At 40.9% G+C, this 25,520-nt stretch overlaps 1 protein-coding gene and 2 long non-coding RNA genes across 5 annotated transcripts in view; 2 read left to right on the top strand and 1 right to left on the bottom strand.

Annotated features, from left to right (window-relative positions):
• The window catches only part of LOC124880997, an 11,298-nt gene extending 9,398 nt beyond the window's left edge, over nucleotides 1–1,900 (top strand). For all 3 annotated transcript variants that reach the window (XM_047386474.1, XM_047386473.1, XM_047386472.1), the window contains exons 4-5: nucleotides 1,359–1,459; nucleotides 1,708–1,900. In XM_047386474.1, the coding sequence (XP_047242430.1) occupies nucleotides 1,359–1,459; nucleotides 1,708–1,773 (167 nt within the window). In that variant the 3' untranslated portion in view covers nucleotides 1,774–1,900. The remainder of the gene's footprint in view (nucleotides 1–1,358; nucleotides 1,460–1,707) is intronic.
• Nucleotides 1,901–11,609: 9,709 nt separating this feature from the next.
• On the top strand, nucleotides 11,610–12,618 carry LOC124881397. The gene is made up of 2 exons (XR_007041650.1): nucleotides 11,610–11,758; nucleotides 11,887–12,618. It is a non-coding gene; the product is annotated as an uncharacterized LOC124881397 (long non-coding RNA).
• A 9,924-nt stretch (nucleotides 12,619–22,542) lies between these two features.
• Nucleotides 22,543–23,264, bottom strand: LOC124880297. The gene is made up of 3 exons (XR_007041290.1): nucleotides 23,014–23,264; nucleotides 22,810–22,920; nucleotides 22,543–22,717 (listed from the first exon to the last, which is right to left on the bottom strand). It is a non-coding gene; the product is annotated as an uncharacterized LOC124880297 (long non-coding RNA).
• Between the last annotated feature and the right edge of the window lie 2,256 nt (nucleotides 23,265–25,520).

Here is a 25,520-nt window from a genome sequence, read left to right as displayed (position 1 = left end):
GCTCAAAGAGAGGCTCGTCTTTACTGGTTTTTGATGGAACAATTTTGCGAAAGAGGCCTTCTATTGTTCTTTGCAAACAAAAGAGAATACAGAAAAAAACTTCTGTACAAAGAACAGAGGAAGACGTTTTTTTCTGTATTCTCGTGTAATATTGTTAACTGCACACATTGATTATTTTGCCTCTATAATTTTTCTCTTGGTAATTTTATTTCTGAAAAGTTCTCTGATCCATTGTTTTAAAAAGAGCCCCTTTGGTTGGTGGTGCTCAGTAAACACTGATGATAGCAGCTTGTCCCTAAGAAGAGGTTACAATTACTAAAAATGTCCAAATATCAAACCCTGACATAAATGATTTTGTTGTACTAACAATTTGATATAATGTATTATTTCAATGTGTAAAGGGCTAGTGTAGCCAAACTTCTTCTAAAGTTCTCATTCATTCATTTACTTGTAATATCTACTACATATAGAGTTTTAGTTTCTGTTGTAGCTACTGGAAATTTTGATGCTAATAACAGTGTTAAAATCATGTGATCACCAGTGCCTGTTGAGCTGCAGCAATTGTATTTGCCACTTATGTTTTTTACTTCAATACAAAAAAAAAAAATTTATATATATATATATATAGGTTTCTAGCCAAAAGACTGTTTCCAGATGACAGAAATTTTAAATTAATCTCGTTGGTGAGCAAAGGGAAAGTGTTACTAGGGCAGATAGACTGTAGCCACTGCTTTTATTTCCTGTCCTAACACCCAGTTTTATGAAGCTTGGTATATTTTGCAACCATCTATAGTGGTCAGCTATCATTGATATATGTTGACAAATGGCAAAATATATTGAGAAAAACAACTCTTGAGAATCATTTTGAACTCTTTCTAAGCCACATTTTCCTAAGATTTGGTTTGACACACATAAAACAATTTGCTTTATAGCTTAAAAGTCAGTTCAAGGGTCAAAATATTTCATTAGGAGTACCGATTTTCATTAAGGTTCCTGAAGTAATTTATTTGACAGGTTTGAATATTAGTAAAGAAAAAAAAGGGACCAAAGCTTGCTGCCTGTGGTACACCATTTGCACAGATTAGGATTAAGCAGCACATTTTTAGCCAGACAAAGTCAACAAAATAATTTCCTGCTGCAGTTCCTGCCATGAGCTTATGTCTATGGCCCCCAAGACTGTGACCAGAGTTGTTCTGTTGGCTGTATAAGCAATATTTATATGGTAATATCAGTGATATTAATTCTCCTTACTTAGAAGTTAAAACTTAACATTTTAATCGAATTCTTTAGATTAAAAAAGAATGGTTCCTTTTTTTCCTGTAATTATGTGAAAATGTTTGTGTGTTTTTGTGTGTCAGGACAAGCAGCCAGAGTGATCTATAAAGTTTCTAACACCGACTCCTTTGAAGCAGAAATGGACAAGCACAGCACCGGTTCTTCCAGGGGCTCAACTCAGTGGGTGAGTATGAATCAGTTTTAATGTTCTGAGAAACCATCAAAAACTCTCCAATGTTTGTTGTTTGTTCTTTTATTCGGGCTTCACTTTCTGCATTGAGAAAAAATGTAAACACTCCCGATTTGACTAAAGTACTTTGTGTCTGTTGCCTGCGTCCAATCAGTTCTTTATATGCAAATGAGAAAACGTCTTTGTTGAACATCTTAAGCTTTGTTTGACTGACGTAACTTGTTTCTATCTGTTTTGTTTAGTGTGAGGTGGCTATGTATGATTACTTGGATTACTTCGAGCGAGTGGAGACCAAAGGAAGTAAATAAAATCTCCTCCAATGCATTCCTGCTCGTCATTTTGTAAATAATGTGCATTTCTTTATCTGAATTATATAAGTCATGTTATGTATGTAAATATTACATATTTTCATATTAAACCATGTCTTCTCCATCATCATGGCTATTTCCTTTATTCACTTTGTCATTAAGCATACAATCACGTTCAATAAGTTGGAATATTTTTATTCATTTATTTCAGTGACTCAGTTCACTAAGTGAAACATATTATATAGATTATTTGCACACAAGCGATTTAATATGTGCTTTCAGAGTGTTTTTCTCTTTTAAAATGTACTTCAAATCTAACAAACGAGCCTCATCAGAACACATTTCCTAATTCATGAAATATGACTGTATGTGTACAAACATGATGCATGTACCTTTATGAGGATAAATGTGTCAAATGTATCTTTATGATGACTTAACCACATTGCCTGCAGCTCCATAGCGCTAAGACAAACTAATTCTACAGCTGGAGGCAAAGTTTCACAATAAGGACCCTGAATGGAAAGTGTGGTGTTGCTGTGCTGCAGCATAATAGGTCAAAGGCAGGAAGTTGAAACAGCGTCTATGACGGTCAGAATCTGGCTTTGAGCCTCTACTCCAAACCAGTACATTATTGACTTATTTTGCTGTGACCGTGCCTTAGTGATGTTATTGTCCAAAACACTCAGTACAGGTGTTCCTAAATGCAGATTGTATGTTATCTGACTGAAACGTCTATAACGCAACTAGTAAAACACTCACTGCAATGCTGAACTTAGAACTACAACACAGAACAGCAGGGAAGTTCCTAAGACTTGTTCTTGTTGTCTGAAAAAGCAAGAGGACAGTACTAACAGTTTATATAAAGGAACTAGCCTCTTCATAAAATGTTTGCTAAATACTTTTATGCAAACTGATTTCTAAGAACCTAAAACATAAAAGCCTTCTTCAAGCTAGTTAGATAGCAGTCACTGTATGATAAAGGAGCGAGCTGCTAAATGAAACCTGAAAAAAGGGAATGAGCTTGAACAGGACCTTTAAATGCAACTTTTAAGAGTTAGAAGTCATTTTGTGCACTTTGTTTTACATATTGTTGTCTAGTCACAGAACGTGTTGTATTTCATCCTGGGCTCTGTCAGCAAAACTGGGGATATCTTTGGTTGTGTTTATAAATGCAAGATTAAGAGAATGTCAGGTGCGGTGTAACGGAGGACCCCAGAATGCAGACAAGCAGGCAGCATGATGGTGGGTGAATAAACTGATTTAATAAATGAAACTTACATCAGAAGGTGGTGGCAAATACAGGTATGGAAAGGCTTGGCATGAACAACAAGACGTAGCAGAAAACAAAGTGACATGATCCGAATGTTTCCACGAGGAGCGACCATAATGGCAGAGTATATATAAGGCATGACACAAGAGAAGCAGGTAGACTGATTGACATGGTGCAGGTGAACCGAATAAAGTTAATTGACAGGAGAGAACAAAACGTGACTGGAGCAAAACAGGAATTCAAGGATACAAACTAATAGAAACAGAACTAGAAAAACATGAAACTAAAGCATAACCAAATCCAAAAACCTAACTTGACAAAACATGAACTAGAAGACAAAAACTAAAGCATGACCAGGAAAATAATAAACAGAAGCATGATTCAAAACCTTAACTGTGAGAAACATATGAGGAAAAACCCACAAACAAAAATAAAACAACCCCAAATCATAACAGAGAAAGAATCCTGGCTTCATGGTTAGATTTAGATATGCTCCATGGCAGAAGTACAAAATGTAGATGGGAGAGGGAGTAGAAGGAACAAGGACTTCAGAAGGTAATGATAGTTTTTAAAATGAACTCTAAGTTTAAATGTTGGTAAAGTGGTCTAAAAGCTCCCACATCCAGCAACAACATTACTTAGTATCACATAAGTTTCACTGCAGAGTAGGGACATTAAATATTGTTTATGTGAAGTCACAACAAACAGCACAATTACATATGAGCTTATTCTTTTGGAGAAAAACAAGTCAAGAACATATGAAGGTCACACAGAAGATGAAAATGAATAAAACAATAAAAAAAAAATTAAGTTACTTTCTGTGAGCCTTCCTGTTACTATGAAGGGTCAGTATCTCTCCTCTGAAGAACTTTAGAGATCTCCGCTCAGTTATTAATACTGCAACAATCCAACAAAACTTCAACCACTCTAAATGTTTGCACAAAACACAGCAAATATCAATTATGTTTCAAAACTAAAGTCCCAGAAGATGATGCTGAGAAGAAATGTTCACTCTGCAGCTGGGAGACTCTGTGATGACAGTGGGTACTGTTGGGATTATGATTATTGATTAATTAATATTTATCAAGAATTATAGTTAAATATCATAATTTGAGAAAATTAATTTCTTAACCATAAATCCTCATTTATGAATCAAAATCAGAGATGTCTTCTGGTGTTGTAATTGTGGCTCAAAGCCCTTGATAATTACAATTATTGAATTCTCAGTAATAGTTGATAACTATTATTAGATGTCACTGTTTAATCAACCGTTTCTACCGAAAAGTGGTGAAATTTAACCTTATTTTGACTGACAAATCACTCTTGCACAAAATAAACGTGAATATTTATTAAATCAACAGCCCTGATACAACTCGCTCTTCTGATTCAATAATCTTCACCTAATCAAACATGCAAAGTCCTACACAAAAAGGGGTAAAATACCTTAATAAACCAAATAAAACAAAACAGAACAAAACAACATGGAGTGTGTATGAAAATCCAACCACCAGTTATGGCAACAAGTGATAATATGGTGGTGAGCGGAGCTTCGGGAGCCCCCCCCACCCAAAGTTTGGCTCAGTGGGACACAGGCAGTCATAAAACTTTCCCAAGCTAAGTTGTAAACCCAGGGGACAAAGGATAATAAAACTTTTGCCGGCAAGCTAGCAAAGCATGAACTTGAAGACAAAGAAAATAGTTGATTTTCACCATAAGGCTATTATAGCAGTTCAGTTCCACAGCGCACCTGCGCTCAGGTGTCCAGACAGTAAAAACACAACTTGTGAGGATGGATTTTACTTGATATTGTTTCCTCTGAGCAGATGGAGAGAGAAGGAGGGGGGGGGGGGGGGGAGGAGTTACAAGTGTCCGCGGATACTTAGCAAAGCAGTCCGTTTTTCGTCCTTTGTGACCTCCTTGGCAGAAAGGTGAAAAAATATGACGGACCGTCACTAGTCGACTGGAACAAAAAAAAACAAGGAGGAAAAATTGCATCTCCTTGAAAACTCAGTGTTTTTTTGGACAAAGTAACAATTCCTAAACTATCAGAAAATCAAGCGATGGACCTGGATGTACCACTGACTTCAGCCGAATATAATTATAATATAATAGCCAAATATAAATTCTGCCAACATCACTCTCTTGTTAAAACCAGGAAAAGACCCAGTACTCCCTACCAGCTACCGACCCATATCCCTTATTAACGTCAATCTCAAAATAATCTGTAAAGCCCTCGCAAAAAACACTAGAAAAGGTTATGCCTCTCATAATACATCCCGACCAAACTGGTTTTATTAAACGTAGGCATTCATCCACTAATTCACGCAGATTAGTTAATCTAATAGACTATTCCTACAGTAAAAATATTGAGACCAATATATTATCTCTAGATGCAGAAAAAGCATTTGATAGAGTTAACTGGAAATTCTTGTTTGCAACCTTGACTAAATTTGGTTTTGGAAGCTCTTTCATAAACTGGATAAAAATATTATACAGTTCCCCAGCGGCATGTATCAAAACAAATAAACAAACATCTTCCTGCTTCTGTCTTCAGAGGGGCACCAGGCAGGGATGCCCACTTTCCCCCTCATTATTTGCTATTTTTATTGAACCACTAGCAGCAGCAATCAGACAATCTAAAGGTATTAAAGGCATAAAATGCAGGAATATTGAACATAAAATATGTCTTTATGCAGTTGATGTATTACTCTTTCTCCAGCATTCGCAAACCTCTGTCTCTCAGGTAATTGGATTGATAAATTCTTTCTCAAGAATTTCCGACTATTCTATAAATTGGTTAAAATTGACAGTTCTTCCAATCAATTGTTCTTTCCACAATTTTCCTAATATACAACTACAGTCAGGGAATATTACATATTTGGGCATTAACGTGTCTCCTAGATTGGGAGATTTAACAAAACTAAACCACATCTCGCTCTTAAAAAAAGTAGAAGATGATCTTGCTAGATGGAAATCTCTATCCATATCACTCATGGGCAGGGTTGCTTCAGTAAAAATGATGGTCTTGCCAAAAATCAATTACTTATTCTCAATGATTTCGAATAAACCATCTGACTGGTTTAAATCTCTGGACTCCTCCATCACTAAATTTATCTGAAAAGATAAGCACCCACGTATTAGCCTATAAACACTGCAAAAGACCAAAGATAAAGGAGGACTAGATCTGCCTATCTTTCATCTTTACTGCTTAGCTAACAGGCTACATTACATCTCAAAATGGTTTAAATACAGTCCTCTATTGAACCCTGGCTAGACGTAGAACAGACATAATGCAATAATATAAAGAAAGTTGGCTGGTTGGACTGCATGGTGGGCCGTGGTGCGCCATGCGGGGGTACGGGTGGCCGGCGAGCTGGGGCGCCCCCGGGGTTTGGGGGTGGGGTTGGCGGGGTGCCTGGTAACTGGTGCTGCCGTGGCCTTCTTCCACTGCTTCCTTCTGTGGTTCTGGCACATGGTCGAGCGCGGTCGGGTGGGGGGGGCGGCAGAGCACATCTTGTGACTGCACCGGGGCGGCTGGTGGGTTGTGCTTGGCCTGGAGCGGTTGGCCTGCGTGGCCCAGGTACCTGGCTGGTGCATGTATCCCTCTCGTGGACTGGTGGGCTGGGGCTGCTGGCGCTGTCTGGGGGGGTTGGGCGGGCTTGGTGGTGTGCTGCTCTGCTGGCTGTCGTGTGGGGGGGGGGGGATTGGGGCGGTGGGTGGGGGGGTGTTGTGGAGGGGGTGCAGCGTGTGGGGTATAGGGGTTGTATCCACTTCTGGAATGTGGGGTCGCCGGCGTTTGGATCTGCTGGGCGGCGATGGTGGAGCTGAGCTGGATAGTGCTTTTCCCTGGGTGGTCGTTGCAGTGGCAGAAATGTAGTGTTTTTTTTTGTTGTTTTTTCTGTGGCCGACGGGGGCATTGTGGGGGCATGGTGGGGGTCACTGGCCCCGGGTACCGGGTTGGTGAGTTTGTCCCATCATGATGCGGGGGTCCTGTTGTGGGTGCGGTGCTTGGTGGGGTCTGCCCAGTTGCGCCGGTGGGCGGGGGTGGTGTTGCGCGATGCCCTTGAATTGCCGTTGCATCGTGCTGTGTGGTGGGGGGGCGGGGTGCGGCAGGGGTGCTTAGAGCAGGGCTCAGTGTGGGTGGGTGTGGCTTCATCGGCCTCTCAGCTATGGAGTTCACCTGTGGGGGAGGGGATTGGTGGCGTTTGGGTCCGGAGGCATGTGTTCGATATCGGTGTCCTTGTTGGGGGTGGCCCTGTGGGGAGGTTCATGTTGGCGTTCACTGGGGGTGGGAGGCTCATGGGGTTGGGATTGGAGCTCATTGGGGGGTCGGGACTGCTCTGTCCTGGGGCGACTCTGGTTGGCGGGCTGGTTTGGGCCATGTGGACCCCTCTTTTGTACATAGCCCCCTCTCCGGAGGTGGATGGGGGTTGTTGGGGACTGGATTCGGAGTGGGGGCCGGGCCGGGGCCGCCCGGGTCTAGGCGGTGCCGGCGCTGTCTGCCTGTCTGGAGGGAAGGGGACCAAGGGCTGGTTACCCCTAAGGGGTACCAGCGCCTGGACCTGGGAGTATAGAGTATGCATGGGGAGTGTGAATGAGTGTATGACGTCCATTGTTGTTTGTCTTTACTTTGGGTGCGAGTGATTTTATGTGTATGCATGAGGGTGGGAGTGGGTGATTGTGACTGTGAGTGCCTGTTTTTTTTTTTTTTTTTTTTTGTGTGACAGGTTGGGTCTTGGACTGCTCCCTCTCCTGGATCAGCCTAGCCCCCCCCATCTAATGTGGGGCCTATTTCCTCCCCGCCACACTACCTGCCGGTGGTTGGAGTCTCTGCCCGCTGGTGTACTTGGGGTTCTCGGTGTCCGGGGCTGGGTGCTTTGGTGTTTGCTGGCTCACTCCCGGTAGCTGCTTGCAGGGGCCTGGCCCCCTGGGCTCTGTCGGGCCTCTGCTTCGGGGGTGGTGTGTCCCGGGGTCTTGGGTCTCTGTGTCTATGGCTGGATCTGCTCGGGCATGGACGGCTGCCGGCGGGGCCTGTGGGCTTGTCGTTGCGGCTCTCTGGGGCTTCTGCATTGTCGCTGCTGGGTGGCTCCCCTGGGACTCTCCACTGCTCTTCTCTGGGGGTGTTGCGGTAGTCCCGGCAGTGGTTCTCCTGGGGTTCCTGTGCTTTGGGGGGCCTTTGGATGTCTGTGGCTCGGATCTCCTCAGTGTCTGCCCGGGGACCATGGGGCAGGTCGGTGGGTCCTCAAACTCCCTATTGCATATTTTTGTGGAGAAACCTTGTATACAAAGCGCATCCACACTCATACTCACAGGTGTTAAGCTTCAGGTGTTGACAGATACACAGATGTTTTTATATTGGGCTGCACCTCTCACTAAGTACATTTTACATTCATAAATACTGTGTGCTATTTTGTAAAAAAAAACAAAAAACAACTGCAGGTGTTGTTGAGAATTAAAATCATGTACTTTCATGCTATTAGTTTAGTTGGCATGTGAGAACATTAAACTGAGATTTAACATGAGTGAGCCTTGAGGAGAGATGATCACAGCAGGGGTCAGGATGGCACAAGGGTGAAACAAAGGTTAGAAAGTTTTCAACAGCTGCAAGCAGTAAAAGCTGGCTGTAGGGACAAAAAAGCAATAAAGGTCAACTTTTGGCCATGGTATAGATGCCACAAGGGAGCTTGGCTGATTTACATCACCAGACTGCAAAAGGGGGAGGCACTGTCAGTAAGCTTTGAAGTCAATAGTATAAAGATGTTCTGGAACTTGTTAATGGGAAAGACATCGGGGTAAAGACAGCCATGCTTTGCTGAAATCTGCGATCTCTCTCCGTAAGGGCCCTTATGGAAAATTTTCTTTCCTTTATGTAATTTCCTTTATGTAATTTTGTATATTCATTTTGCAGTCGAAATCATCGGACTTATTATCTTCCAAATTAAACTTGCGTTAATCTTAATTTCCTGCTCTTCATCTGTTCTTTCTCACGACATCCGGACTGGGAGAGGTTGAGGCCGCAAGGTTATCAATGATAGCATTATTTTACCTCAAAAGTGTATAAGCAAGCAGGGTGTAATCTTTTATTCTCTTCATCCTTCTTTCTCTCCTCCACTCTTTTCTTCTTTTCTCCCCTTTTTCCCTTTTGCCCCGTCTCTCTCTTTTTCAAGTTTCTGTTTTCCTTTTCATTTCAGTCTCCGTGTCTGTAACAGTTGAAATATTCCCAAAGAAGTTGATAATAAAGTTTATTTTATAAATATAAAGCAGAGCTTTAAAACATTAGCTGTGATGCTCCGCTTGTGAAAGTAAATCTGTTGGGCAATTTCTTTGCACTCAGACAACAATTCTGAGCGATACTCTGCCAGACAGGTAAAAAAAATAAAATAAAATAAAAATCCGTGTTTTTTTGTTACGTGTCTTCGATCGGTAAAGTTGAAAACTTACAAGCCTTCTTACTCCTGTAAGCTTAATTCGTTTAGTTTTCTCATTGGCCAATGGGGAGAATGAATGAAAGTCAACGTGGGATTTCTTCTCCAGAGTGAAGCTCCAGTAGCGAGTTAACCGCGTCTCGGTCCCAAGCTGAAAGCAATGGTGGGCAGTCTCATACTCTGTTATATAGTTGACTGTTGCATCAGAGATGCGACGCCCCCATCCTATCAGCCGCGGTGGCCGCTGGGATTTGTAGAAGCGGACTGTGCTGGTATACAAAATGGCCGATGATGTCAGTAGGCATCCTGGTGTCCAGCAACTTACAAATGGTCCAATATTACGTAAAACATGGTCCAACAGTACCATAACAAGCTCTATCTATTAAATCTAATATATCTATATGAAACATTTCTGTTTTCACTGTGACAAGCAACGCACATCCCAGAGGTTATGGAGGAGATCCACAGGGTGTAGTTTGAAAATAGAAAAAGCTGTATTCAGTGTAATCTGCAATGTTGGACCGGGGATAGGCAGTTTATGAGTCCATGGTACAAGAAAAACTCAATGTCAACACAAACAACAAGGTGAACTAAAATAAAAGAACTGTTTTACGATACACACTTGGAGGTGTTATGATGATGGTGATGTGCAGAAGTTGATCAAGTAATGCAACAAATGCAAGCGCTGCTAAAGTTTCAAAGAGACCTCACCAACGGATATACAAAGAAAGATGATCAGATTATAAGAAAGAGGCGCCCTCAAAAACACCCATAGAGGCATTAACAATAGTATCTCTCTAATCCATACGAGGCTGTAAATAAAATTATCTTTGTGTTCTAACTGCCTTTAGAATGACTAATTTGAGGTAAAAAACTAAGTCACAAAAGATCAACGTCTTTTTCAGCCTCATGTTATAACTTATTATGTAATTCCTTTGCCTGCCCTTAATTTTACTGTCGAACACAAAGTATTTTTTTTATCTGCCAGGAATGGGTTTCTGATCTACAGGTCCAGTAAAAAATATTACTTATACTCATTATGGGCTTTTAATTGTCCTTTTAATTGTGTGGTTTCAGTAATTTATCTAACCTGTTCTTGAAATGATTATACAAAAATAACTTTCAAAGAGCTTTCAAAAAACTACAAATGTGCTTCAGATGTTTGATATTATTGTCAAACGTATCACAATATATTCCACCTATGGCTACTTTTTTCACAACTCCTCTTGTTGGAAAAGATATAGTTCATCTAAATGTGTTTCTTTCCTGATAGGAACGGGCTTTTAGGCCTAGTCCACAAATTTCCTATAGAATTTAGATTGGGGCTTTGGAAACCCTACTTCATTCATTTTAAAATGAGGTTTGTAGTGAGCTATCATTGTAAACTGGAACACCAGCTTTGTGTCCAGGTCTTAACCATCTAGTTGCTGTCTTGAAGCCGAAGAATGTAGAGGTATTCCAGCTTTTTCGTTATTCTACCTTCTGTGAGCAATGCACAAGTAATTCGAGGAGCAAAATAGCCCCACAGCATAATGCCATCACCACTGTGCCTAAAAACTGGTTCAGTGTTTTTAGTTTTTGAAAACCTGACATTGAATTTTTCAAATGTCATTGTGTCTACACCCCAAAGCTCAAACCCTTTTGCCCATTTCTAGACAAAACGAAAAAACCACGACTTCAACAATTTTGTCAACAATAGTGTTCAAACCTCGGGTAAGAATTATACTATAAGCTTGCTGATGAGTGCAAGAAGTGTGTGGTCAGGGTGAAACTTCCTACAGTACATTCACCCACATTTTACCCAAAACAACACCTAAAGACCTGCAGGCCTCATCAGGTCAAGATTCAACAATATGAAAGTGACTGAGCAGCAATAGCATTTAAGTTCCCAGGATAAAACGACTGGTGATCCAAAAAAAAAAAAAAAACAAAGGCCTGTCTAAGATGTTTCAAAAAACATCTTAATGAAACCAAAGACTTTGAACTAGTTTATATTTGTGTGTTAGTTCTGTTGGAATTCCTCCCTGTTTCTCTCTCTGTTCTACTTCTGCTCACGACTTTCCTTCCCCAGCTCTCTCTTCCTTCATTGAACTCAGCTGTTCCTCATTTTCCACCTGATTACTCTCACCGGGTTTTGCCATGCCATCTCCACACTTGTCCCTGTATTTAAGCTCTCCGGTTTTCACTGCTCTTCACTGTGTCTTTCCGTTTCTATGCCCGTTACACTTCCTGTTTTGTGCTGAATGTGACTTTGCCTGTGTTCCCTGCTCTGATAACCTTGTGCCAGCCAGTAAGTTTTTTCATCATTATTAAAATTACTTTTCACTCAGAATTCTGCCTCCTGCATTTTGGCTAGAAATAGAAAGTCTAGGGCCTGCAACTGTTTTTCAAACACTGCAATTAAACTTTTTGTTTCAGTGTTGCGCTCAGACTGCCGGTGTTCTGCGTCCCCTGCTGATCCATTGATTTGTCTTTGATGAAGCTGATTCTGGAGGAGCATGTGATAATGCTCCATATGTTTTTGCAGAAGAACTTCACATGTCCATCTGAATGACATCAGTATTACAGGGTATCTAAAGAAGCCTCTGACTGAAAACACTGTTGTCCTGACAGTCTCATGATCTCAGGGTTATTCATTATGTTCTTCATTTTTTGAAGAATCCTTCTTTGCATAATCATCAATAGTGACTCAAGAACATATTAGAGAAAAGTCCCAGCTTTTAATCATCTTGCTGAGCTTTTTTAAGTCCCTGGCTCTAAATGCTGCTACCTGAACAGAAGAGATCCCACTCTCCATAACAAACTTTGCAAACTTGCTCCAAACACTTACCGGACCGGAGGTTCCTCAAGAAGTAAAGTCTGCTCTGTTTCTACTTGTAGAAAGCTTTACTGTTAAGCCTCTGGTCCAGTCTGTTGTCCAGGTGAACAGCAAGATATTTATGTATAGTCCCCAACCATCTCTGCTTTTTCACCCAAGATGGAAACAATGTTTGACATTTTCCAGCTTTCTGTTCTCAGCCTCTTGTCCATCTCTGATGCACCCGACGGCTGCGGAGTCATCCGAGTATTTTTGCAGATGACAAGACTCTCTTGTACTGGAGATCTGAGGTGTACAGAGTTAAAAGGAATAAAAACTGTGCTCGCTCTGTCTGTCTGTCTGTCTGTCTGTCTGTCTGTCTGTCAAGTAGTCGTCAAGTAGTTGTTGATCAAGGTGACTAAAATCAAAAACACAAAATTGGAGCCTTTACACCATAACTAAGTCAAGAGTTTTCCCCCAGCACTCCAACCCAAAATATTTTTTTCACCATTGTTTAAACCTTTAACTGAGACTGGCAGTTCTGTTGTGCTGAAAATGTAATGTTAATCCAAAACATTTTGACATGTTTTTATCTTGTAGCTCATTGCCAGATAAATAAACTATATTTAATTCTTTCTTGCTGATAGCTGTGAGTTTGTAGCTGGGATTCTAGTCAAGTTTTAATCTTTTATGATCTTTTGACCCTTAGGTTGGCTCTCTGAATCATGTAACCATTTCCTGTCAAGCTGAAAACAAAAACCAAAAAACAAAAGGGCAATGGTTTTTTTTTTGGTAAAGTGTTCACAGAAAATACAACCCAATTGCAGACAGCCGCAACACACAGTAGTAACAAGTAAAACTGAGCTAAACCACAACCATGGAAAACGGCAGCACATGCTGTAGTCATACTAAGTGGTGAAAGCTGCTATTATGGCTCTGAACTTTTTGTTGCAGGGAAACATGAACAGAAAGTTCACCAGATGGTAGCAAAAGGTGGTTTTTGAACTAACGTCTTGCTCCACTTGTGACATGAAATTCAAATGTCATTTGAAACCAAATCCAAACTGTGTGGAGGTAACGTAAATTTAAAGGGATGGTTCAGATTTATTGAAGGAGGGTTCTTTGAAGAGACGATGAGGTCTGCAGCAGAAGACTTTCTGAAGGATTCTTCTTTAATACTGGTACTAATGGATGGTCAAAGAATTGCCCAGTCAACAGCATATTTGTAATTTTGAATCTTTAAACAACACCTTTCTCAGTCATTATTACAAGCACTTTAAATGTTTAAACAGTTGTAACATTTACATTTAATTTTTATTGGCAAAAGTAAATAATTTCACCCAGGATAGTCATTTTAATGCAAAGAGACAGAATAGCAACAAAAATGTCTGAAAATAATTCATTTTATAAAAGGAAATGGGTTGCATGCTACCAAGTGAAAAAGCCTGAGCTCAAACTTTTCATTAAAAAGAAACTAACATCAAAACTGAAGACTGAGGTTTTATTTGTAATGGAGTAAACTATAAAAATCAGCAGGGGATCAAATTTTTATTTCCCCCACTGTAGACGAACAGATGCTTATATGAACATGGCAGTTTCACAATTGATACTATATGATGTATTCGCAGATGTCATGGAGGACTCCTACACTGTTTCAGAAAGACGCTGAGAGACAGCATGCTGCTCCTTGCACCCTGTTTGAAAACTTGGATATCTGAACAACTGACCACTATTAAAGAAAACTAGCATTAAAAATCGTGATGCAAAGGAGATCGAACCACCACAAAAATGACAAAAAAATCCGAAAAAAAAAATTTCTACCACCATCTTCCAACAGAACAATACGCAGGAAGCTGCTGCAACCTAGTGTGAAAAGCACAGAAGGAAGTGGTAGGTGGGAAGCTGTTAACATTTATCCTGAGCTCTGAGTCATTAAAGTAACTGATTATCTCTTGAGATATTTTCCACAATATCTGCTGAGCGACACAGCAGTAAAGGTCAAATCTACATCTTGGTGTTCAGCGAACTGAATCACGACTCTGTACCAGTAAATATTTGGACTAAAGCAAAGTGAAAATTAAAAATTATTATTGAAACTGAAAAAAAGATTAATTTACAGATGTGAACCTATCTGTTGGACCCGGTAGCAAAAAACCCGTTCATGGGACCTAACACATTAATGTGGGGAGCTGAAGGCTCCAGCAATACTTAAAATACTAAGAAACCAACTTTATTTTCAGCTTGTGGCGTTCATCAGGATCCTTCAACTAACACATTAAACCAGCACTTTTCATACTGTGATCTGACATGCAGTGATGATGGCCAAACACGTTGCCTCCTGATGAAATGGATCAAAATAGTCACCAAGGGTCAAATAATCGCTACAGAGAAAAGTAGTGGATCAGAAATAATCTTTGTTTCACCTTAAGGATTTTTTGAAAATCATCCTAATATCACTACACCACATAACCAGCCTTCCAGCTGTTACTAACTACATGACTGTTTAACATGACTGCTGTGTTATGCTTATTTCTGCTTGCTCTTCTGCGTGCAGCTCTGTCAGAAAGTCTCACTAGTAGACATCACCCTGTTGGAGGACATCAACAATCCATCTGATTAGCTTAACCATACTGGGCGTCATTTTTGACGTGATAGTTCATGCTTGTGTGTTTTATTGTTCTCTTTACATCTAGAGTTAATACCTATTAGATTCATTCTTGGGTTTCTTATGTTTCTTCTCAGCTCATATGTGTTAATTAGCCACTCTTCTTCTGTTGTTCTCGACTATCTCTGCCACAGCTGCTCCACAATTCGTCTGATTAGCTCCTCTGGTTTAATGGTCATTCCTCCACCCTGCTTCTGTATTACACTTCCTTTGTTTGCTCACTACTGGATGGTCTGTTTACCTGCATTTCTGCCATCTGTTGCCTGCTCAGGGCTTGTTGCTCTGGTTACCTGCTCCAGGACTAATCCGTTTCCATTCTCCATCTTGTAAATTATCCTTTTATTTATTAAAGGATTCATCTCCACCATTTGAGTCATTCAAAAAAACTGAATCATGACAGTTGCTTTATCTTTTTTAATTTGAAGAGTGTCTAATACCAATGTGCGACATCACAGTTGTTCCACAGGTAAACAGAAAGTCATGGATCATACAAATTCCTCAAAAAGTCATGTTAAAATCACATACTCCATGTATGTAAATAATTACAATATATTCCTCAGAAAGGGATACATGAAGCGCTGCATAAATATTGTATTCTGCAAATCTAAAAATTGCTGCAGCCGTACAGACAACACAGAGCTCTAAATAATCTTAGGGTGAGAATAAGTGTGAAGGAACTAACTAACTAAAATGTGATGATGTGAAGAAACTGAAGGGACTGGCCCAGGTACTGATCATTTATTAATGTATGTTTGTAAAAATACAGGCTGTCATTTAATGAAATGTAGAGGATCTTCATGTCAGGGCTGTGGCTGCTATGTGTTTATGAGGTTTGAGGTTTGTCTTCCTGTTTGTCTCTGTCATTGCACGGTCCAAAGGAGAGCATAAGGCCATTTCCGTTAAGCAGACCTGATAAAGAAATAAAACAAGAAATCGGGTGTCTGTACAGAGCCTGTAAACAACATGGTCTGTAACTTAATCTGTTTTTTAATTCTGAGAATGGAACAACTGTTTTTCCTTCATTGAATTTAGCTCTTACAATCTCTATGATAATTACTGCTATTCGGCAAACCTGCCTCAGTGGCAATTTTTAGACCTTTTTTAACACCCTGATATTCAGTCAAACATAAAAATCTTGAATTCCCAAAACAAACATTTGGATCGCAGTAAAAACATTTGGCCCTTTGAAGACATGTTGGAGTCCAAATCACGGAACGTTTCAACCAAGAAAAAAATTGTGTGAACCCAATCAATGTTTTACTTTTTGTTCAAGTCAAAGCTGCATACAAGCTCCAAACACTGCTAGTAAACTATTATAACACTGAATGTGTCAGTAGATGGGTTTATTGATACCATCGGTAGTTAGAGGCCAATGATAGAAGTTACACTGACAAGAATAATGATGACATTGTCTGATGGTTAGCTCCAAGTCTTAATACCGGCTCTTTTATCAGCTGGCCTTTAAACACACATAAACACATTCATCAATTGACATCATAAGCTGAATGTGACTGCTTTGTGTAATTGGACTGATTTGCTTCTATATTTAAGAAAATAAATCAGATGCTTGTAAAGTTCCTTAAGATGAGACCTGTTGGAAATCAATGCTGTATAAATAAACAGAAATAAATAGAATGAAACAAACAAATCTATTTGGATGGAAAACTGGAAAGAAAGGAAAACTTCAATAACATGGTTTCATGAGTGTACATTACACTTCACTGAAGCACCTTAATTACAGCCATTCAGTCTTCTTTAGTGGGAGTCTTTCACCCTGCAGCAGCTGAAGAAAAGCAAGTTCAGAGCACAATGCTGTCACCTCCATGTTCTAGTGTGAGTCTGGTGTTATTTTGGTAATAGACAGTGTTGTTTTTGTGCCAAACAAACAAAATTAACTGAAACTGTGTCCCAAATAGTTGGAGTTTCATAAAAGCTTCAGAATACAGGTCCTTCTCAAAATATTAGCATATTGTGATAAAGTTCATTATTTTCCATAATGTCATGATGAAAATTTAACATTCATATATTTTAGATTCATTGCACACTAACTGAAATATTTCAGGTCTTTTATTGTCTTAATACGGATGATTTTGGCATACAGCTCATGAAAACCCAAAATTCCTATCTCACAAAATTAGCATATTTCATCCGACCAATAAAAGAAAAGTGTTTTTAATACAAAAAACGTCAACCTTCAAATAATCATGTACAGTTATGCACTCAATACTTGGTCGGGAATCCTTTGGCAGAAATGACTGCTTCAATGCGGCGTGGCATGGAGGCAATCAGCCTGTGGCACTGCTGAGGTCTTATGGAGGCCCAGGATGCTTCGATAGCGGCCTTTAGCTCATCCAGAGTGTTGGGTCTTGAGTCTCTCAACGTTCTCTTCACAATATCCCACAGATTCTCTATGGGGTTCAGGTCAGGAGAGTTGGCAGGCCAATTGAGCACAGTGATACCATGGTCAGTAAACCATTTACCAGTGGTTTTGGCACTGTGAGCAGGTGCCAGGTCATGCTGAAAAATGAAATCTTCATCTCCATAAAGCTTTTCAGCAGATGGAAGCATGAAGTACTCCAAAATCTCCTGATAGCTAGCTGCATTGACCCTGCCCTTGATAAAACACAGTGGACCAACACCAGCAGCTGACACGGCACCCCAGACCATCACTGACTGTGGGTACTTGACACTGGACTTCTGGCATTTTGGCATTTCCTTCTCCCCAGTCTTCCTCCAGACTCTGGCACCTTGATTTCCGAATGACATGCAGAATTTGCTTTCATCCGAAAAAAGTACTTTGGACCACTGAGCAACAGTCCAGTGCTGCTTCTCTGTAGCCCAGGTCAGGCGCTTCTGCCGCTGTTTCTGGTTCAAAAGTGGCTTGACCTGGGGAATGCGGCACCTGTAGCCCATTTCCTGCACACACCTGTGCACTCTGGATGTTTCTACTCCAGACTCAGTCCACTGCTTCCGCAGGTCCCCCAAGGTCTGGAATTGGCCCTTCTCCACAATCTTCCTCAGGGTCCGGTCACCTCTTCTTGTTGTGCAGCGTTTTCTGCCACACTTTTTCCTTCCCACAGACTTCCCACTGAGGTGCCTTGATACAGCACTCTGGGAACAGCCTATTCGTTCAGAAATTTCTTTCTGTGTCTTACCCTCTTGCTTGAGGGTGTCAACAGTGGCCTTCTGGACAGCAGTCAGGTCGGCAGTCTTACCCATGATTGGGGTTTTGAGTGATGAACCAGGCTGGGAGTTTTAAAGGCCTCAGGAATCTTTTGCAGGTGTTTAGAGTTAACTCGTTGATTCAGATGATTAGGTTCATAGCTCGTTTAGAGACCCTTTTAATGATATGCTAATTTTGTGAGATAGGAATTTTGGGTTTTCATGAGCTGTATGCCAAAATCATCCGTATTAAGACAATAAAAGACATGAAATATTTCAGTTAGTGTGCAATGAATCTAAAATATATGAATGTTAAATTTTCATCATGACATTATGGAAAATAATGAACTTTATCACAATATGCTAATATTTTGAGAAGGACCTGTAGAGTCTTCCACAGGATGTTGGGAGATTTAGCCATGTATAAATGTTACTGAGATATGTACACTCTTGTATGTCTCCACTTCTGATAAAAGACTGTGCTGCCAATTTGTTAAATCACAGGTCTTTATTCTCATTATTTTTATCATAGTGGTTCTAAAAAGTGCTAATTTCTCAGTTAAAAAGCCAGAAATTTGCATTAAAAAAATGTAAAATGTGAAATGGCCATGGTGGCCTTATTGCTAAGAGAGCATTTCATTGGGTTTATCTAAGCAGGGAAACATCGGAGCGTTAAACATTTGTCCTCCATATACACTGACTCCTATATGTTATAAGCAGTATCTGATGACAGAGAACAGAATGATGTAGAATCATACTCTGAACAGTGAGTGCTGGCTGGTGATATCTCACCATCCACACACAGTTGGCTCTAAATCACACCTGCATGATTTGCTCCAAACTGGATATGAATGACCTTTGTCAATCTACAAACAGGTCAATTGGATTACATTGGAATTTGAATCAACTGTGCCCACTACGTATACATCCCTGATGCATTTTCAGATCCACACCAAATTTTGCGTACTTCCTCAGGAACCAGTGTTCAACACATTGGTATGGTTGATTGATGACATCATTTTAGCCCCGACCACTGAGAACAAAGTCACAGGTTTCTGTGGTGAATGACCCTCCATGAAAGAAGCTTCAAACTTAGCCTAATAAATGTCATTTTCTATCGCTTCCTCATAGTGGGTTGCGGGGAAGCTCGTGCCTTTCTCCAGCAGTCTATGGGAGGCAGGGTACACCATGGACAGGTCGCCAGTCGATCACAGGGCAACACAAACAGGACAAACAACCATGCAAACCTCATTCACACTCATTCAAACCTTAGGCCAATTTAGAGAGACTAATTAACCTAACAGTCATTTTTGGACTGTGGGAAGAAGCTGGAGTACCTGGAGAGAACCCACGCATGCATGAGGAGAACATGCAAACTCCATGCAGAAAGACCCCCGGCCGGGAATCGAAACCAGGACCTTCTTGCTGCAAGGCAACGTCTGCGCCACCGTGACTTTTTCAAAACACTACAGGAAGTCTTCATCAATCCCTCATCACCATACAGGAAGTGACTACAACTTCCATCTGTACTGAACGTAATATCAGGGCTTGCTTATAGTGCTCTCTAGAGGTGATGTGTGGAATTGAGTGGCTGGCTTGCTGGAGGCGTTGAGGTGGTGATTTGAGACAGCCGCTGATGCAACATACCCAGGACTATTATTTAAAACAGGTGGAACAATTATAAATCATTAAAAAAAAAAACTTTAATGAATCAATAAAACGGGAACTGGGCACAAAAGTTTGAATTTGTTGTGGAGCTCTCTAATTATCAACAGGTCAAATATATACATACGAGCTCAAATATATACAGTACCAACACCCTCACCAATATTTAAATAAATGTCTCTATGTTACCAACAAAGTTCTGGTGTAATTTTGACCTCTCTAATTATCAGGAGTGGTAGAGCTCATTTAAACTGGTTAGTTCCTGATCATGAACAAGACGATACTGGAACACAAATGTCACTGTCTACCGTGAAGTTTGTTTAACCTCAACTATGACTGACAGTGAGATAACCAGAAATAAGTCAGCTCCAAAACTTGAGACCTTCAAGCATGACTGACACTTGCAGCTGTCCACATGGACAAGCCAAAAACCTTCTGGAAAAAAGGTTTTACAGGTACACAGTACTAAGATCTCACAGACATCATCCCATAGTGATGTCACCAGTTACTGACGAGTACATGTTTTTCGAGAAAATCGACATACCAAGGCCTTACAGAATATTTGTATCTTTTGTGACATTGAATTTGAAAGCAAGGATATCACTGGCTTGAGTGGATGTTCTCCTCAAAAATAAAATAATATGTTTGCAATAGTATAATAATGAATGTTTAATAGATTTAGACTTTCCTCCAAAGTCTGTGTGATTAAAAATAATTTCAGTTCAATGTAATGTCATGGAGGCCTTTTCAACAGTCCTTGTCAGAGTGTGATATGTCTACATTAAGGTCAGATTCCATAATAACACCAAACTATAATGAATATATATATACATATATATATATATATATATATATATATATATATATATATATATACATACATACAGGTCCTTCTCAAAATATTAGCATATTGTGATAAAGTTCATTATTTTCCATAATGTCATGATGAAAATTTAACATTCATATATTTTAGATTCATTGCACAATAACTGAAATATTTCAGGTCTTTTATTGTCTTAATACGGATGATTTTGGCATACAGCTCATGAAAACCCAAAATTCCTATCTCACAAAATTAGCATATCATTAAAAGGGTCTCTAAACGAGCTATGAACCTAATCATCTGAATCAACGAGTTAACTCTAAACACCTGCAAAAGATTCCTGAGGCCTTTAAAACTCCCAGCCTGGTTCATCACTCAAAACCCCAATCATGGGTAAGACTGCCGACCTGACTGCTGTCCAGAAGGCCACTATTGACACCCTCAAGCAAGAGGGTAAGACACAGAAAGAAATTTCTGAATGAATAGGCTGTTCCCAGAGTGCTGTATCAAGGCACCTCAATGGGAAGTCTGTGGGAAGGAAAAAGTGTGGCAGAAAACGCTGCACAACGAGAAGAGGTGACCGGACCCTGAGGAAGATTGTGGAGAAGGGCCGATTCCAGACCTTGGGGGACCTGCGGAAGCTGGGCTACAGAGAAGCAGCACTGGACTGTTGCTCCGTGGTCCAAAGTGGTCCAAAGTACTTTTTTCGGATGAAAGCAAATTCTGCATGTCATTCGGAAATCAAGGTGCCAGAGTCTGGAGGAAGACTGGGGAGAAGGAAATGCCAAAATGCCAGAAGTCCAGTGTCAAGTACCCACAGTCAGTGATGGTCTGGGGTGCCGTGTCAGCTGCTGGTGTTGGTCCACTGTGTTCTATCAAGGGCAGGGTCAATGCAGCTAGCTATCAGGAGATTTTGGAGCAAATCATGCTTCCATCTGCTGAAAAGCTTTATGGAGATGAAGATTTCATTTTTCAGCACGACCTGGCACCTGCTCACAGTGCCAAAACCACTGGTAAATGGTTTACTGACCATGGTATCACTGTGCTCAATTGGCCTGCCAACTCTCCTGACCTGAACCCCATAGAGAATCTGTGGGATATTGTGAAGAGAACGTTGAGAGACTCAAGACCCAACACTCTGGATGAGCTAAAGGCCGCTATCGAAGCATCCTGGGCCTCCATAAGACCTCAGCAGTGCCACAGGCTGATTGCCTCCATGCCACGCCGCATTGAAGCAGTCATTTCTGCCAAAGGATTCCCGACCAAGTATTGAGTGCATAACTGTACATGATTATTTGAAGGTTGACGTTTTTTGTATTAAAAACACTTTTCTTTTATTGGTCGGATGAAATATGCTAATTTTGTGAGATAGGAATTTTGGGTTTTCATGAGCTGTATGCCAAAATCATCCGTATTAAGACAATAAAAGACCTGAAATATTTCAGTTAGTGTGCAATGAATCTAAAATATATGAATGTTAAATTTTCATCATTACATTATGGAAAATAATGAACTTTATCACAATATGCCAATATTTTGAGAAGGACCTGTATATATATATATATATCTATCTATCCTAAATGTAATATATATTTTATTGATATTATAGTTATCGTTTCTGTACTATTTTCCAAGGTTGTTAAGAGTGAAATGCATTTCAGGAATGATAGGAGCTACAATATTTGCAAGAAACCAAATTTATTGCAATTAAAAAAAACTATTTACATAAGTGCCTGAGTTGTATGACTCAACACTGAGGGAGACAAGTACAGAAGGACCTTGTACTGAGAAGAGGGATGGAGTGCCATGGAGAGAAGGAACGAGAGGATGTTTAGGTTCATCCCTGGAGAAACTGCCACATGCATAAAAATGACACATTATTCAGGGTCCACATGGTCCAAATTTAGCACAACTGTGCTATCTTCAAAAATCATTTGCAATAATTTCAGCTTTATTAATTCCTGTTTATCTAGTGGCAGTCTTTCCAGGGATGGAGCTAAACCCAGGAGGAAGTGTTCCATGGAGGAGTGGACCCGCGGGGGTGGAGGTGGTGGCCGGTTTCGGAGAGCTTCCAGAAGCTCCCGTTCCACCTCAGATGGCTCCTCCCGGGGTCGCACTGTCCTCCTCCTCCTCCTTCCTGCAAGATTACACAGTTCTTAAATTAGATACCACACTGAGCTATTGTGTTGATGTGCAGGTCTATTCCTGTATACTTTGACATGTACACACCTACGGGAGGTTGGGCAGCAGCAGAGGATGAAGGAGCAGAGTCGGAGACAGATGAGGCAGCAGGTGCTTCGGATGGAGTGGACCTCTCCTCTGTGTCATCACCATTTGTGTCTGTCAAAAAAGACATGGCAAGATAGTGCAATATTAACATTAGTCAAAGTTAATGTTTTTCTTTTCATTATTAAATGTTTTTTGGCAACGTACCTTATGTCTCCGATGTCTCCTCTTCTGGGGGTGGAGCAGGTAGGTCCTCTGCCATCTCCTCGACTTGGCCCATGTTGCTGGTGGTGGGCCGTGGAGCCACAAAGGGGTCGAGGAATGAGAGGACGGCAGAGAACCTGAACTTTTTTCCCGCACCTGCTGCTGCTCCACTCCTCCTCTTCTCCAGCTCCTTCCTTCTCTCCTTCAGGTACGTGTCCCGCAAACCCTTCCACTTTTTTCGGCACACGTCCTCTGAAAATATAGGGTTTTTTTGTGAGATGAAGTCACATGAATATTTGTGTATTCCAGAAAGAGGCAATCGGCGACAAGCAGGTTTTCCCTCTATGTTTTGGGGGCGGTGAAGTGCAGTTGTAGCCTGTCTGCGGTTGCCATTTCACGGATGAATCGTGATATTGTCTTAAGAATACATCTAAACAAATCTTATGCTTTTATGAGTTTTACTTTTAAAAGTTATAGAGAATATATCCCCCTTTTAAAAATTAGCCCAACGACAGACAGGGTACAGCTTCACATTCGCAAGTGACTTGCCGATATAAATTAGCCAAAAGACAGTAGTACAATGGCGCTATTTTAAAGTTTTACCTGCTACTCCAGTCTCCTCACTGACTCTTCTTCAGGCCAGGTCCTTCCTGTACTTGTCTCTGTAGTAATAATTAGTTGAGTCATACAACTCAGGCTTGCCGCGCACCGCCACTATAATTTTGTCCTCCATCTTTCACGGACAACCGCTTCTTCTCCGCTGCGGTCTTTCACCCTATGTCACAGCCACATCCAGTCCCTGATTGGTTGATGCGACGCGAGTTTAGGAAAAAGTTCAGATTTATCAACTCGTCCGTCGCGCCGCTCCACTCCCGCTTCACTCCCGCTTCGCTTGCCGCGCCTTCTGAACTTAGACCTCAGTGTCAGAAGCTCTGTGGGCTAAGACTTCCTACGTTTTTGAGGACTTTGTTTCCTGAATTGCTGACTTCAACTGGATTTTGCTCTGGCTGGCAGCCTACCTGATTCCTTCATTTCCTGCATCAAGACATTAAGCGTACCCTGTCCACCCTCTCACGTAAGCCACTACATCTTGGATTACTACATGGTTTTTTCCAGTCTACCTCAAACAGCACCAGAGGATACATCAGAACGGACACTGGTCCGAAAACCGAGACCCCAAATCCCTCAATCCGTGGCGACCTGACTGCATAAACTTAGTAAGTTGTTCACTTATTCAACTTAGTAATTTATCTCTAGTTTTGCCTCATTAAGTTCTTTGTTTCACCAGTTCTCTTCCCCTTCCTTCCATACAGTTAGAGATTCACTTGTTCATGTTCCTGATTACTTGTTACACAATAAAACATTATTTTACCGATTTTCATTCTCCAGAGTGTACTTCTGTATGTGGGTCAGATCTATTCCGCAAACAGTGACAGAACACTCTCGCCAACCAGACCCAGGAGAAGCACTCCGCAGAACACTCTCAGGACGCGCTAATCAGATCCAATTTCATGATTCTTCACTCCGTTCCCTTTCAGAGCAACAACGACAAACAAATCAACAATTAGAACAGATTACCGCCATGTTGCAGCAAACTCTAAAGTCTCAGTCCACCGTACAGGTAGATAGTGCTGCCGCATCGCCGGAATCACAACAACTTCCCCATTTTTGTGACGTCACCTCCCCTAACCAAGTTTTCTGGTGAGGTGGGTAATTGTAAAGGAGTTTTGCTCCAGTGTAACTTAGTATTCAACCGTTCTCCCCGATCTTTTCCCCATGATGATGTGAAAATCTCTATTGGTTTATTGTCTGGCAAGGCTTTGCAGTGGCCTGAAGCCCGTTTCTCTGATTGCAGAAATTTTGGTTGTTCTTCTGTGGATTTTGTCAAAGAATTTAAACAGACTTTTTCCCTGTAGAAGATAAGTCAAGTATTGGCCGACAGTTGAGAGCACTAAAACAACGTAATAGGCCACTCAATGAGTTTTCTATCAAATTTCGTACCCTGGATGTTGCCTCTGGTTGGAATAATGAAGCATTAAAGACTACCTTTTTCCACGCCTTAGACAATGCCTTAAAGGATGAGTTAGCCCTGATGGATGAACCCCCCACATTAGAAGAAGTGATTACCTTAGCTACTAGAGTTGACAACAGACTAAGAGAGAGAAGAAGAGCTAGAGCGGTGAGGTCCGTTTACCAAACATTCAGTAACAACGAATTTTTCACCCTGTGTTAAAGCTCCTTCTCAGCAATCTACATCTGATCCTGAGCCCATGTTGTTGGGATGTACCCGTCTCACTTTTGAAGAGAAACAAAGACGTCTAGTTACAGTGTTTTTACTGTGGTTCACCTGGTCATTTCATAGCTAACTGTCCAACTGTTCCCGGGCCATCAAAAGACAGGGTCCACCAACTGTAAAGGGGGGGTTGGTGGACCACTCAATGACTATTAAGGCCCCCAGATTCAGCCTACCTGCAATTATTATAATAGATCAACATACTTTGTCCTTGTCT

This window comes from Girardinichthys multiradiatus, chromosome 14, assembly GCF_021462225.1.
Source record: "Girardinichthys multiradiatus isolate DD_20200921_A chromosome 14, DD_fGirMul_XY1, whole genome shotgun sequence".
NCBI lineage: Eukaryota > Metazoa > Chordata > Actinopteri > Cyprinodontiformes > Goodeidae > Girardinichthys > Girardinichthys multiradiatus.
Note: the sequence above shows the minus strand (reverse complement) of the source record. Positions and strands in the feature narration are given on the sequence as shown.